The sequence below is a fragment of the Hyperoodon ampullatus genome (genome assembly GCF_949752795.1).
Source record: "Hyperoodon ampullatus genome assembly, chromosome: 5".
Classification (NCBI taxonomy): Eukaryota; Metazoa; Chordata; class Mammalia; order Artiodactyla; family Ziphiidae; genus Hyperoodon; species Hyperoodon ampullatus.
In genome coordinates this window covers 58,848,519-58,864,273 of record NC_136918.1, presented here as the reverse complement: position 1 = coordinate 58,864,273, position 15,755 = coordinate 58,848,519, and the positions used below count along the sequence as shown (strand labels likewise).

At 38.9% G+C, this 15,755-nt stretch overlaps 1 protein-coding gene across 1 annotated transcript; it reads right to left on the bottom strand.

The window, feature by feature from the left end:
* Nucleotides 1-333: 333 nt before the first annotated feature.
* EIF5A2 (eukaryotic translation initiation factor 5A2) lies at nucleotides 334-12,372 on the bottom strand (the record flags this gene model as incomplete). The annotated part of the gene is made up of 4 exons (XM_079704292.1): nucleotides 334-393; nucleotides 982-1,113; nucleotides 11,555-11,659; nucleotides 12,208-12,372. The coding sequence occupies 4 exons, from the start codon at nucleotides 12,370-12,372 to the stop codon at nucleotides 334-336; spliced, it is 462 nt and encodes a 153-aa protein (XP_079560418.1).
* Between the last annotated feature and the right edge of the window lie 3,383 nt (nucleotides 12,373-15,755).

Sequence of the window (15,755 nt, the reverse complement as noted above, 5' to 3'; positions counted from 1 at the left end):
CTGGTTTATTTATCATTTAACTAAAATTTAGGAACGATTTGCTCAGACAAATCACATCTGCTGAAGCTATCTTGTCTGTTTCTTAGACTTACATACTGAACACCACAGGAAAGTTATAGGAAAGACATCTACAAAATTAAAAAAAAAAGAATTATACATCTTGATCATTTTTTTAAATTACGAATTGCCTGCAAAACTAACTCAGCACAATTTCAAAACAATTTAAAAAGAAATGAGGTTGCTTATGAACGCCATAGCTTTGGTGACAACTTAGAACTGAAGATCTTCAGTTGATCCAGACCTAAACATTTTGCTCATGCCTGATGTTCCCATTTATTTGCAGGGCTTTATGGCTACAGCACATTCTTCACTCATTGCACACATGACAGACACCTAGAAGGAAAAAAATGCAGGCAAAAATGTATTCAAAAGGCAATACATACATAAGATACAGTTAATTCATCATACATTGGATTTTGTGGATATTTTATACATATTGATTTTGTAAAGAGGTATTCCAAGACCAAATAATCTACCTTTTTTTTACAGTTTTCTAAAGCTAAATTTCTCAAATTGTGGTTTTTAAGAAAACTTCCAGGGAAAAGGAGAATAAGAACTATAAATGTTTCAATACTTATTAGACATTATACTTCTGAGAGTTATAACAAGATAAAGTAAGTCACCTTCACTTTTTAGTATTCCCATAACATCCTTTCTCATCCTTAAGAATAGTTCAGGCTGATCTTCAAAACAAATTCGGGGTTGACAGTGTCTATGTAGTAAAAAATGAACTCTGATACTTTCTTTGGTAATGGCCATGGTAAAAGGTATCATGGGAAAACTGCCTAGTTCTAGAGATCATTTTCAACATTTCAGCAGTATTTAAAAGCTATATTTCACATATAGTATTTTATGCTAACTAGTTTAGGTCAAAGTTTTTATAAAATGATTTAAATAAACAATCTCTCCATAGGTCTTTACCTGTACATCTTCACCTGCATTATATTTTCCTTCTATTTCTTTGCCTAGTTCACCTTCTGGCAGCTTAAGATCCTCACGAACTTCACCAGTTTCTGTCAGCAGGGAAAGGTAACCATCTTGAATGCATATCAGCTATTGAAAGAAATTATATCATTTGCACTGATTAGATTACACCCACTCCTTTGTAATTTTTACATAAATTGCCAATTATATTAATTTGTATAAGTACACAGTAATACATTAATAAATTTTTGGTGCTTAAGAATGCTACACATACAAAAGCATAAAATAGGTATAGACAAAAAATATAAGTTCATTCCTTCCTGCACTCTCCCCTCCCGCAAATCTCTAGGTTATTAAACAGTTTAGGCTTTTTTACAGAGTATCCTGAAGTTATGTACACAATATATAGTTGCTTTAAAAAATAAATGAGATATTATAAGTATTTTTCAGCAAGTTGTTTTCATTTAATATGTCTTAGAAATCTTTCCGTTTTGGAAAATATGGACCTACCTTAGTCTCTCTAATCACTTCACAACTGCAAAGTTATACTGTAACTGATTTAACCATTTTTGTATTAATGGGCATAAAAGTTATTTTCAGTTTTTCACGATTACAAACAATGTGATTTATAATTTGATTATGAACAAACTGAAGTAGAAAATTTTTGGTCTCCAGCTCACTGCTAACACCACTAGATTTTTTTAAAAAGAAAAACATTAGCTTTTTGATGACATTAATGAAACAAAACCAGTCATCAACCTAACCTGCAAAAAGGCACAGTATTGATATCATTGAATTTCTTTCATTACAGGTATGAGGAATCAGCCAGGCCACATTAATTTATTCTAAAAGCATGTACACCATCAGTGTGCCTAGAATTTTAAGTTTTTTTTTAATTGGGGTATTATTGCTTTACAATATCGTGTTAGTTTCTACTGTACAACAAAGTGGAGTTCCCTGTGCTATACAGCAGGTTCTCATTAGTTACCTATTTTATACATATTAATTAGTGTATATCTGTCAATCCCAATCTCCCAATTCATCCCACCCGCCCTTTCCCCACTTGGTGTCCGTACATTTGTTCTCTACATCTGTGTCTCTATTTCTGTCTTGCAAACAGGTTCATCTGTACCATTTTTCTAGATTCCACGTATATGCATTAATATACGATATTTGGTTTTCTCTTTCCGACTTATTTCACTCTGTATGACAGTCTCTAGGTCCATCCACATCTCTACAAATGACCCAATTTCGTTCCTTTCTGCAGCTGAGCAATATTCCATTGTATATATGTACCACATCTTCTTCATCCATTCATCTGTCAATGGGCCTTTAGGTTGCTTCCATGACCTGGCTATTGTAAATAGGGCTGCAATGAACATTGGGATACATGTGTCTTTTTGAGTTATAGTTTTCTCTGGGTATATGCCCAGCAGTGGGATTGCAGGGTCATATGGTAATTCTATTTTTAGTTTTTTAAGGAACCTCCATACTGTTCTCCATAGTGGCTGTATCAATTTACACTCCCACCAACAGTGCAAGAGGGTTCCCTTTTCTCCACACCCTCTCTGGCATTTATTGTTTGTAGATTTTGTGATGATGGCCATTCTGATCGGTGTGAGGTGATACCTCACTGTAGTTTTGATTTCCTTTTCTCTAACAATTAGCGATGTTGAGCATCTTTTCATGTGCCTCTTGGCCATCTGTATGTCTTCTTTGGAGAAATGTCTGTTTAGGTCTTCTGCCCATTTTCTGATTGCATTGTTTGTTTTTGTGATATTGAGCTGCATAAGCTGTTTGTATATTTTGGAGATTAATCCTTTGTCTGTTGATTCATTTGCAATTATTTTCTCCCAGTCTGGGAGTTGTCTGTTTGTCTTGTTTATGGTTTCCTTTGCTGTGCAGAAGCTTTTAAGTTTCATTAGGTCCCATTTGTCTAACAGGTTTTATAAAAGGCAATCACCCAGCATACCAGATGCTACCATTGACATACACAAAAAGAGTTAAAGACATGGTCCCTGGTCCCCTTTAGCCACTATGACATAACACAGGCATACCACAGAGGTAGAGTTTCAAAGCTCTCCTCTATGGCACTACCAACTCTGGCAATGGCTTTCCACAGAAACCCCACCTACCACCGGAGATTTCAGTTTTTGCACATGTCTACAATCTCAAAAACAAAAAACCATCCTACTAAGCCACCACAAACACTTTTTTTTTTTTTTTTGCTGTACTCGGGCTTCTCACTGTCGCGGCCCCTCCCGTTGCGGAGCACAGGCTCCGGACACGCAGGCTCAGCGGCCATGGCTCACGGGCCCAGCCGCTCCGCGGCATGTGGGATCTTCCCGGACTGGGGCACGAACCCGTGTCCCCTGCATCGGCAGGCAGACTCCCAACCACTGCGCCACCAGGGAAGCCCCACAAACACTTTTAATTAATCTTTTGGTCACTCAAACATTTGTGAGGTAGTTGGCAGAAAAGCGGGAAGCAAGGAGGCTGAGACAGAAGTGTAATTTTTAAACAATTAACCACAGGCTCATCTTTTTTTATTTCAGCTCTTTTAACAATTCCCTGAAGTAGAACTTGTCAATTTCAAGAGTTAAAGGTTCCCACTCCACTAGTGACTGAACCACATAAACCAAATAATAATACTGATATTTTGGTATTTATATGGTATTTTATTTTTTTAAGGGAATAAATAAAATAAGCCATGGGATGAAATATAAAGCATTTCAAATATAAAAAGATACAGACATATTATAAAACATCTACTAAAATATATATTTATAAATATTAAACATTAAAATAAATTGCTATAAGAAAATTTAAAATTTCAAAAATAAGCTAAGCTACAGAAAAGTAAAATTAAATAATAAAAATGAATTATTTGATCTTAAATATTTAAAAATTTTCAGATATTGAGAAAAGTTGCAAAAATAATGCAATGAAATCCTTTATCTTTTACCTAGGTTTACTCTTTGTTAACATTTAACCACATGTGCTTTTTTTCCCCTCTCTGTATATATGGAATACATAAAATGCATACCATATACATTCTTATTCTTTTCTTATTTTTGCTGAACCATTTGAGAGTAAGTTTCAAACATCATGACTCTTCAGCAATAATATTTCAGTGTGTTCTTCCCAAGAACAAGGACATATTCTTACATAACCACAGTTTATTTTTCAAAATCAAGAAATTCAATATTGCTAACATATTATTCAATATATAGTCCATATTCAAATTTGCCAATTGTCCCAATATTGTCTTTGATAACAATTTTTCCCTTCCAACTCCAGGATCATGCCTTGTATTTATCTGGCTGTCAGGTCAGTTTAGTCTCTTAATTTGGAACAGTTCCTGACCCTTTGTGTTGCATGACATTGACATTTTTGACGAGCACAGGTTCACTGTATTATAGAATGTTGCTCAGTTTGAGTTTGTTTCCTAATGATTCAGCTAGTGCATTTTTGGAAGGATTAGTACATGTATGTGTCCTCAGTATCACATCAAGAGGCAAATTATGTCACTATGTCCTATTACTGGTGATATTAACTTTGATCACCTGGTTAAGGTAGTATCTGCAAGATTCTTCCTCTCTCAAGGTACCACTTCCCCTTTTGTAATTTTCAATCTTGAAAAAAAAAAGCTAACAGTGTCATTTTTGTGTTTCAAGCATATTTCTGTGCAACTTTTTCAATGTTCCCTCAAAGCCCTCTCTGATGCTGTAGAGTTGGAAGGAGAGGATGTTAAGAAAACAGTTATAAGTCAATTCTAAATATTTCCTTCTGATCCTTCACCTGTAAGCAATCTACTTATTTGATAACTTTGAGATGTTTATGAACAATTTTTTTTTGGTAGAGAGAGCAATCATTTTGCAAATAGCAAGCAAGGAGACAGGAGAGGGTAGAGTCAGAAAACTTGTAATAGAGGAGTCAGGCATGCAGTGGTGTAGCAAGCTGCTGAATGACATTTGAAATTATACCATACACCCAAAATACTAGTACCAGAATGTGGTATCTGTCATTTCCTACTAAAAGAATCCAATGTATGGTGCTATTTCTCTCCATAGGGCTCCTGGGAAAATGGATAATTCCAGGTCCACAGTAGGAAGTATACAAGATCAGAAAGCATGGTGCTATTAAAGACCACTAGGTCCATATCAAAGGGATTCAGGAGCTAACCAGAATAAGGTCTGGAATAAAGAAAGAACAATTTGAGAATCAATAATGATAATAACTACAATGGACTGAAGCATAAATGTGTTTAAATGTGTTAAATGAGTTCATAGTGAAAAAAAAAATTTCACTGGTCATCTTCAGTAGATGCCAGGAAACCAACTAATTTTGAAAACTGGTACTTAAAGGGAAAGAATCAAGTATTTATATTGGCTTTCCTATTATATACTGTACCACAGGGTAAACAAAAAAGCTGAAGGAAACTTTCTCTTATAGAAGTGTTCTGGCTTTTAAAGAAAAAAAAAAGTAACAGATTATTACTTTGTCTCCTTTAATAAATTAATGGATTGAGGCAATTTTTACATATCTAATAACAGCACAAAAAAAGAAACCATCAGGGGCTTCCCTCATCGCGCATTGGTTAAGAATCTGCCTGCCAGTGCAGGGGACACGGGTTCAAGCCCTGGTCCAGGAAGGTCCCACATGCCGCAGAGAAACTAAGCCCTTGCACCACAACTACTGAGACTGTGCTCTAGAGACCACAAGCCACAACTACTGAGCCCACGTGCCACAACTACTGATGCCCGTGTGCCTAGAGCCTGTGCTCTGCAACAAGAGCAGCCACCACAATGAGAAGCCTGCGCACGGCAATGCAGAGTAGCCTCCGCTCACCACAACTAGAGAAAGCCCACACACAGCAACGAAGACTCAATGCAGCCAAAAATAAATTTTAAAAAATTAAAAAAAAAATGAAACCATCAGACTCATTTACTTGATGGTTGCACAGAATATCACCTATGGAGTAATTTTTGTTAAAGAAAAGAAGAAGAAAATAAAAATCTAAACTGGATATGATCAAGTCTGTACATCTAATTATCAATTTTCAGGAAATATGTGGGACAAAGGAAATGCAATTAGCAAAATACAGACTGTGCGAAAGTCTACCGAACAATTTATCTAGTTTCTTCATCAAAAATGGAGGGGAAGAGAGAGAGAGAGAGAGGGAGAAAGAAGGAAGGGAGGAAAGAGAGGGAAGAGAGACTCAAATGCATGTCTGAGAGAGGAGAACCTATAAAGTAGATTTAAGAGATACCTCAACCAATTTCAATGCGTGGACTTTTAGATCCTGATTTAGAAAAACTGTAAAACAAAAACAGTAACTATCACATCTGAAAAAGCAAAATGCAAACAAAAAAAACAAAGACAATTAGGAAAATGTAGATATTGATTGGATATTTGAAGATATTAAGGAATTACTAATTTTGGGGGTGCCACAGTATGCTTTCTGTTTTTTACAGCCCATACCTTTTAAAAATGCGTAGCAAAATATTTGCAAATGAAATGATATAATATCTGGGATTAGCTTCAAAATAACCAAGAGGTAGAGGGTACAGGAAATAAAAATAGATGGTGGGGTACAGATGAAACAGGATTGGTTATGTACTGATAATTGTGGAAGATGGATGATGGGTACGTGAGGTTCATCATATTTTGAAAATGTCCACAATAAAAAGTAAAAAAGAAAAATGCTATGGTATATCAGAATTCTAGAAAGAGCACTGTAACCACTAAATAGTTAGGGGTACAGGGAGCTGAGGAAGCAAAGCATGAACTGAAAGGAAGGATATGGGGAGAGTAAGTGACTGCAGATTCTATCCATGATGTGGTCTGGTAAGAAAGAACATGAAAAAGGAGAATTATGGGGGAACTTTTTTGCTTGTATTTGTATTATTGGTATACAACAGAAAAAGGCTGGAGAAGGAATAGCATCATTACAGGTGGCTTAGCCCTAATTTACGAATTTAATTTTATTTCTCAATCTATTTCAAAACAGTCAGACTTTTAGGTAAGACCTCCTCCTTTCTCCTTCTTCCTTTTCCTCTTCCCGCAGCACTCTTAAACTACTCCTTTAGAGCTGCTGGTCCCTGGGGGGAACTGAATGTTTGATCATTGTTAGCAGACAACACAAGGAAATAACACTATCATCAACTAGAGTGTTATCTGACACACCAAGCTATAAAGTTGGGTATGCACAGCAGCACTCCATCATCAAGTGGAAGCTGCATATGTGAGATCAACTTGAGCAGCTCCTGAAGACACCAACAAGTTGTATTAGACTTGGAAGCACCTTCTTCTGCAACATCCACAATTTCTCCCTCAACTTGTACCAATGACTTTTTGGGGAGTTCCCTATGACCACCTGACTGAAAAACAAAATTCAGAATGGTTTCTAGATGGTTATGCATAGTCTGATGCAACTATTCAGAGGTGGCCCTGAAAGACAGTGGGGATGAGAACTTCATGTACTGGACTTGAAAGAAGAGAGAACCAAAGGTTTGGATTTATACTGATTATGGGCAAAGGCTAAGAGTATGGATGGAAGGTCAACAAAACTGAAAGAAAAAGATGGGAAAATTGCTGACAATAAGGTCTGGGAAAGTGGTACGTGGAGGGACCTCTCCAAATAGTTAGAGAATGTGTCCATATAAATGCTTACCAAGGGGACATGCTACCGAGGAGGCAGACAATTAGGTGACAAGATGATTCTACCTGTGAATGTCATTTAGCTTCTTTTTGTAGTCTTCCCAGTCCTTGTTCAATTGGCTCACGAACAATTGGCCATGGTGGCATGGGCTCAATGACACCGGTTTTCTCTCACCAAGGCTGATCTGACTACAGCCACTGCTGGTATCTCATAGCAAAGACCAATACAGAGTCCCTGATATGGCACCATTTCCCCGGGGGAAGAGCCAGCTACCTGGTAACATTGTATTCCCTGCATCATGGAAGAGGCAGCAGTTTGTGCTCACTATAATAGGTCCTTACTCCACATATAAACTTGCCTTTGCTGCCTTCAGTGCTTCTGCTAAAATCTCATCTGTGGATTTGTAAACTGTAACATTACTGTCAGTACCTCACATAGTATCATTTCTAGCTAAAAAATTCATTTGACAGGCAAAATAAAAAGACAACAGGACAATGCTCAGAGAATTCACTGGTCCATGTCCTCCATCATTCTAAGACAGTTTGCCTGTGTGCATCTGCCTATTGAAGACTCATCTTTGCCTCCTGCTGAATGACACTCTCTGGGCCTCGGTGCTGTTTTACAGGTTAAATATATTCCAATATATGGTACTATTTCTCCCACAGGTAGAATACACAGGTCTAGGAACCAAAGGTAGGAGACTCTTCTCACTATTACCCTTAATGATACTGTAGCAAAATATCTGTTTCTTGTCCCTGCAGTACTGGGATCTGCTGGTTTAGAGGTTTTCTACTCCAAAGAAAGACTGCTTTTACCAGGGAACACAAAGATTCCACAGAAGAGGTATAAATTATAAAAAGACTTTAGGCACAAGGAATTCATAGCATCATTATTTTCTTTGTTGTCCTATTTTAGTTGCAACAACAAAATTCAACTCCACATCCAAAAGACATACCACTTATTTGAAGAATATACTAGGATTTAATATTCACTGTTTTGGCAATTCATCAATAATCCAAAGATGCACAATATACACTTTAACATGTCCTGTAGTGATTAGTTTTCCTTCTGAAAAGTGGTCTTTAAATAACAGGTAAAACTTTAGCAAATGCAGAAAAGGCATTTAACTTGTGGTGTAGTGCACAGGAACACAGAACTTTCTAAAGAAATATGACTCAAGTGCGTACCAGAGTTTGAACAAGTGTTTCTATATTTAAGAGTCTGGGGATTCCCAAAGGTGTCTGGGTGTATTTGTATTTTACACCATCAGTGAGCCCCAGATAACCGTAACTACTTTTGGGAGAAGTGATGGAAATTAGCAATTCCAATCCAAGCTACATCTTGGAATGGAATTCAGGAGACAATTTTCCTTTCATTCTGAACTTACGTTAAAATATGTAAGATTAAAATTGTAAATATTGATACATTTCTTTTCCTAAACAAAGACTTACTTTTTAATTATTATAATGAACAGATATATATATTTCACTTTAGCTGACTGTCAAACTGGCACTTGAAATACTGAATTCAGCAAATACAAAGGACTACATGTAGCTAAATAATAAGTAGAAATTTAATCAAGGCACTTGGAAAGGTGAGTGAAGACCACCATAGGACAATAAATATAACTGGAAAGGCTCATGGAACTAATTTTTTTTAATGAACAGAAATAAGTATTCTATGGTGATTTGATAATGAAGGGATGTGATCACTGAGTGCTCACTCTGCAAGGCACTATTCTAAGAATTAACTAATTAAACCTCACAGTGATTCCATGAGGAGTTTATTATTCTTATCCTTATTTTATAAAGAAAGGCAGGTGAGACATTAAATAACTTGCCAACCAAGGTCATGCAGTTAGTAAGTGCCAAAGCAAGGATCTGGACCCAGACTGTTAGGCTTGAGTCATTCTCTTATCCGCTCTGGAACACAGACTACATACCAAAGGCTGGGACTACGGCGAGGCAAGTGAGGCACTCGTCTTGGGTGCAAAATTTAAGGTGGCGCATGCACGCACGCACACACACACACACCCCTCAGTGATCAGGTTAATGTAATATTTTTAAAAATTAGAATTAATGCATAAATTCTATAATGAACAAAATATCAGACAGGATCAGGCCCCTGTGTGGCTTGGCATTGTTTCTGGTACTGTCTTTATTTAAAATTTTGTGCTTGAGGCAAGGGCCTCACTCATCTCATACCCCTCATCCTAGTCCAGGTCCTGCTTTATCTCAAAATAAAACCCAAACCAAAATTTTCCTTTATGTTAAATCTTGAGCTCCAATCAATGACTGGCTAATTTGATCACTGTAGTAGTCATCTGAACTACTGATACCATCTTTCTGAAACACTCAAGGGCAAAAGCATTGTATATTGAATGAATATTAATGAATATTGAATATTCAAAGCATTCACACGTTAAGGATAAAAACAGAAATCTATTTTTGGCAAAAGAAAATTCTATGCTTAGCTTTAGTTGGCTGTACTATCTTTACCTCATTGAGTAATCATGTATGCATTTAACAAATGTTTATTGAGCATCCACTATATGCCATGTCTAAATTAGGTGCTCCAAGAATAATGGAAGGATTAAGTGAAGTTTTTATATAGGAAAAGGGGAAGCAGAAAAAAAAACTACTTTTTGGTACATATCTACTTATGAGGGAATTATGGAGTACATTTTCTCATTAATCTTCATATTACCCCTCCTTTGTAGATGAGAAGACTGAGGCTCAGAGAGGTTGCATAATTTGTCCAACATCACCCAGCTTGAAAGTGGCAGAACTAGATCAAAACTCAGATCTGCCTGACTTAAAAAAAATCTTGCTATTATTATACTAAGACAACTCAAATTTCTATGAAGACTCCAAAGCAACCTAGAAAACATCTGTAAGTGGGAAAATGAAAATATAAAACTGCTTACTAGATTAAAACTGTGCAAAAATATGTTTACATATGGACAAAAAGTAAAAGGAAATCATTGCATAATTGCAGTTAATGGTGACATTCTTTAAAAATTATACAACACAATATGAGGTATAGAAAGGGACAAGTTTAAATTGGGTAAAACGAATTTGAGTGTCACACTTGTATTTTTCACTATGTAAAATGAAAAGAGTTCTATATATAGTATGCTTGATAAAGAAATTGCAGACTTTCAAGAAAGACTTTAGTTATGATTAATCTGAGCTCCCACATTCTATGAGGTCAGTGGTTTGGTTGCCATCAATACTCCAAACAAGAAAACTCTATCATAAAACATGACTTATCCAAATGCATAATTGGAACTAAAACTTGCAGTTTATACCTATAATTTAACAAAAGATCACAGCATGGTCACTGAATACAAATAAAACAATTACAAAGTTTTTGTATTTTCTTCACCATATTCAGTGACCATACACTTTATCCTTTGTATTTATGGCTTTCAACTTATTTCCCTATTTAAGAATACCAAATTCTGACACACATTCACTAATACACACAAACTTGGTTGGTGGAACATGAATTCCAATAATTTCTTGAGAGTCTTAGGTCTGGTAAGGGAAAAGAAATACCTGGAAAGTATTTACAACAAAGAGAAATAATTTACAACAAAGAAAATAGTAATTTTACTAAACATTGGACTCACAATATGGAGTCACTTGATTTAAGAAATAATAAGTGTTCAAATTTTTAAAAATGCAATAATGTTAAAAAGTGGCAAACTAGCAGTCATCCTAGATAAGGTACAAGTGTTAAATAGCACTATTTATTTCTTCAATTTCTAAAATAAGTGGTACTTAACAATTGGTTAGAAAAACCTACAAAACTACTTGTGGGTTTTATTAAATTACAATGGACAGTAGAAAGTATTTGCACCTTCGGGAAACAAGCAGCATTCTAAAGGAAATTAGTACTTACTTGATAATCATTTCTCTTAATATTTGGAACATCCATGTTGTGAGTAGAAGGGCAAATATCTTCATATTTTTTGCCCGTGAAAATATCAATTCCAACAAGGTGAACCTAACAGAGACGGGAGAACAGGAAACTGTTTAATCTTTGCCAAGATATCACTCATTACATACACAGACGCATAATACTAAAGCTGATTATGACAGATTCTTTCTCCTTCCAAGGTCATCTAATTTTACTTTCTTAAAAAAAAAATGTAGTGGTCATACAACTGAGAAGCAGTGAAAAACTAAACAGTATCATGACATATCCAGACCCAATATCATATAGTCTAGTAATTCAATCATAAGAGTGATTAAGAAAAATGAATTTAGGTTCGTTAGAATGATGTTAGAACAGGTTTTCTCATTTGTAAACTGAATAGATTGTCTAAGTCACTAGGATTCAGGAAAGTTTCAGTTCCCAGTTAATGAAACATTATAAGGGCCCAAGAAGGAAATGTTACCTTTCAGTATTCAAATAGCTGATCACCCAGTAATTGTGGGAAGAAAAAAAAAAAAGTGTCATTATACACTTATAATTACAGAAACTGCATGTTCTGTAATGGAATACAAATGATCAAAATCCCAACACCAAGAAAGACCTGGAAGGGCATTTACCTTCGCATGACCGTGCTTTCCAGTTTTGGAAGTTGACATCTCCACTATTTTGCATGGTCGTCCTTTGAGCACCACGAAGCCGTTTTTGCGCAGGGCCGAACACTGCATAGGGTAAGTGCTGGAAGCCCCAGCATCTCCAGTAGTGAAATCAATTTCGTCCGCCATGGTGGGCTGGGGAGATGGTTGCTTTTCTGAGGGTACTATGTAAAAAGTTTGTTTGCTTTTTAACAACTGGCATGCAGGCAGGGAAACGCCTCATTTCGGAGAGGTTACGAGCCACGCATCATGGATCTATTATTTTTGCATTTATAGAACACCCACCCAGAATAGTGGGGACTTTCTAACTCCGGCCTTACAAACTTTTCCATCCTTCGGTGGGGAGGTGGGAGGGAAGTCGCAGAAGAGCTCGTTGAGGCGGGGGGGATACCCGCCCAGGGCGCTCACCCGCGCTGGGGGCAGCAAATCCCGGCCCCCACCGTCCCACTGCAGGAGGAGCCGGTGACTTTCCCGCACCGCGCCGCGCCCCGGCCCTCCGCCGCCGCCCGGATCCTCACTGCGGGGGGCCCAGCCCAGGCCTCATGTCCCCACGAAGGATGGAGATAACAGGACCCGGCCAGCAGCACCTGGCCCTCGGGCAGGGGCAGCGCACTTCTCCCCCCAGCCCGCAGCGCCGTCACTTCGACCTCTCAGACGCCCCCTGTCCTGCCGGCATCCCCGGCCCGGCCCGGCGCCTCACGGGCCTGAGCCTTGGCGGGTCCCGCGCTCGCCTCGGTCCCCCTTCCATCCTTCCTCCTCTCCACGGTCGGGGCTCGGCTCCGGCCGCCTTCCCCGGCCCTGCCTCGCTCCGGTCGCAGCCCCACCACCTTTTCCCAGAGTCTTCACCTTTCAGCAGGGAAAGAGCGCCTTTCGCCTGCGTAACCGCGCCAGTCCCCCACAGCTGCGGCGGCGGCAGCGGTGGCGACCTCGGCAGTTCCAAGAGACGGGGCGGGGCCGCCACACTTCCCACACCCCGGCCTCCCCGCCCTTTCCCGCCCCCACATCAGCCCTACTTCCGGGATAGGTCCCGGCGCGTCATAGGCACCGCCCTCTCGCGCTACCATTGGCTACAAGGTTCCCGAGGCTCCTCCCAGTCACGTGAAGAGCGCCCTGGCAACCCCACGTGCCGTGGATTAGTGCACTTCCGGCGTGAAGAGCACTTTCTGGAGTTCAGTTGCTGAGGGTAAACTCGTCGGCAAGGAAGCTTGCTCCTTCAAACTTTTAGGTTCTTTACTGTTTGGGTCCCAGTCGAAGTTAACGGGAACCAAGCCACGCACTCGGTGGCCCTTGACGTCAGGCGCGTGGCTGTTGTCATGTGACGGCTGCCAGAACTCGCGAGGCATGGGCCTTCCACGGTTGTGCCTCGTGACTGTGGAGGGAACTTTGTGTTCCAACTTCTTGCCCAACTTGCAGCCCTACTTGGCGTTGAAAACCATGCTTCTTCCTCGAGGAAGAGCGCGAGTGCAGTATTTTATTACGTGGCTCCCACTGTGGGTTTTGCGGGGGACCCTAGCCACCCATGATGAGATTCCAGCAGCCACTGCCGCTGCCGCTCTGCCAGGATCAGCAGCGCGCTCAGGGGTGGGAACTCCTGAGACATCCGCGACCTAAAAAGCAGCGGTGAAATGACCTAACTCACTCCTCACATCAGAGGCTGTTACGGAGTTTTGGAGGAGAATGGGTGTCTGACTCCTACTGCATTGTCCAGCAGAAAGATGTTCTGCCAGACGCAGCTCTTCCTTCCTCCTGGCATTGGCATTCCTTTGAGTTTGAGGTATGTCCGTACCTCATTAGATCAGTTGGGTTGTCTTGGAATCAATGTGGAGCCAGTAGCGATTTGAATAGGATTAGGATCGAGATTCTTAGAAAGAGATGCGTTCTCCTTTTCTCAGTGGTTTCACAACCCACCACATTCTCCTACCTTGGAGAGGTGACCTTTACCACAGTTTCTGTGGCCCTGTGATTTTGTATTGCTGTCTCATGAAAAATCCCATTTCTCACTTTCCTATGTGGCTCTAAGTTTTTTCACAGATATTTCACACATGTTGTCTAATCTAACCTTTACAATAAGTAAGTGAACTCTCTAAACTGAGCTCAGCCTCTACCTAATATGTGAAAGAGCCAGATTAGAACCCTGGTTCATGAGTCCGCTCTGCTTTTCCTTACACCACCTAACCTTTCCCTGTTATTATTAGGACAGTTACAAATATTTAAAGAGTATTTATGTAAGCAGGTAGTGCATTATTCCTTTAATTTTTACTGTTACTCCTTTTTTAACTTCAAATTTACTAAGTTATAACTTATACAAAGTGGAATTTACCCTTTTTAGTTCTATGAGTTTTGAAAAACATAGGCAGCTAAGTAACTACCAGTATAATCCCATAAACAAGATGTAGGATATTTCCCTCATTTCAGAAGTTTCTTTGTGCCTCTTTGTGGTCAGTCCCCTCCCACCACACCCAGCCTCTGGCAACCATTAGCGACTACTCTTTAGTCTACATTTTCAGTTGTGGAAAAAGGCAGAGAAAAGTTGAGTAATTTGCCCCAAATTACACAGCTAGCGAGTCAGAGAGCCAGGATTGAACTCTAAGGCAGTTTGGCTCCACAGTCACTGCTACCACCATATACTACCACATGCTGCCTATATACCACCATATACTGCATTCACACAAGATTTGGATTTGGTCAAATGATCCAGCGTCATTCATTCAACATAGCTGATTCTAGTAAAGTTGCTGGAACATTGAATTAGCAAATACTGAACTATTGCTACTAGAGGAAGTACATAGTACGTTCCTGTGAGCATGACATTTTGGTCAGCTAATATATAATCTTGCTTTATGTGTGTTTCTGTTTGAAGACACTTTTTTTAATATATATTGTTTCATTAACATTTAACTCACAGCCAACAGCCCTGTAATTCATGCCCAAAGGAAGCTTATCTAACACATATATGTTTTCTGTAAGGCACATCACAGCCTTCATGTGCTTAGAAACACTAGACAGCACTTCAGTACTATTTTCCCACTTCAGTACTATTTTCCCACTTCCCACTTCAGGGACCATTTTAAATAGCCAAGTCATCAACAGAAGTCACAAAAATGCGAAAAGCGGCACTAATAGACTGTGAAAAGAACATTTGTTTACAGTTTGATAGCTGAAACAAGAAGGCAGAGCATTGCCTTGTTTGACCTGGCTAGGAAAATATGTATTGGATGACTCAAATCTTCTGCTATTCTGTGAATGTCCACAAATGACCACGAAAGCACAGTGAGTATTGATTTTGGGGTTACAAGTAAATTTTAGTGACCAGGCATATTCACAAATATGGAATCCATGAAAAATGAGGATTGACTTTTTATCTTAGCGCTCTCAGCACTGGAATTACTCTGTTAACCAAGATAGCCCCTTGTTCATTAGATGCTTGCTGTCCAGTGCAGGACACCATCTAGCAATTTTAACAGATAGAATACTGCTAAAGAAATAACTGCAGGGTGCTGGAAAAAAGGGCT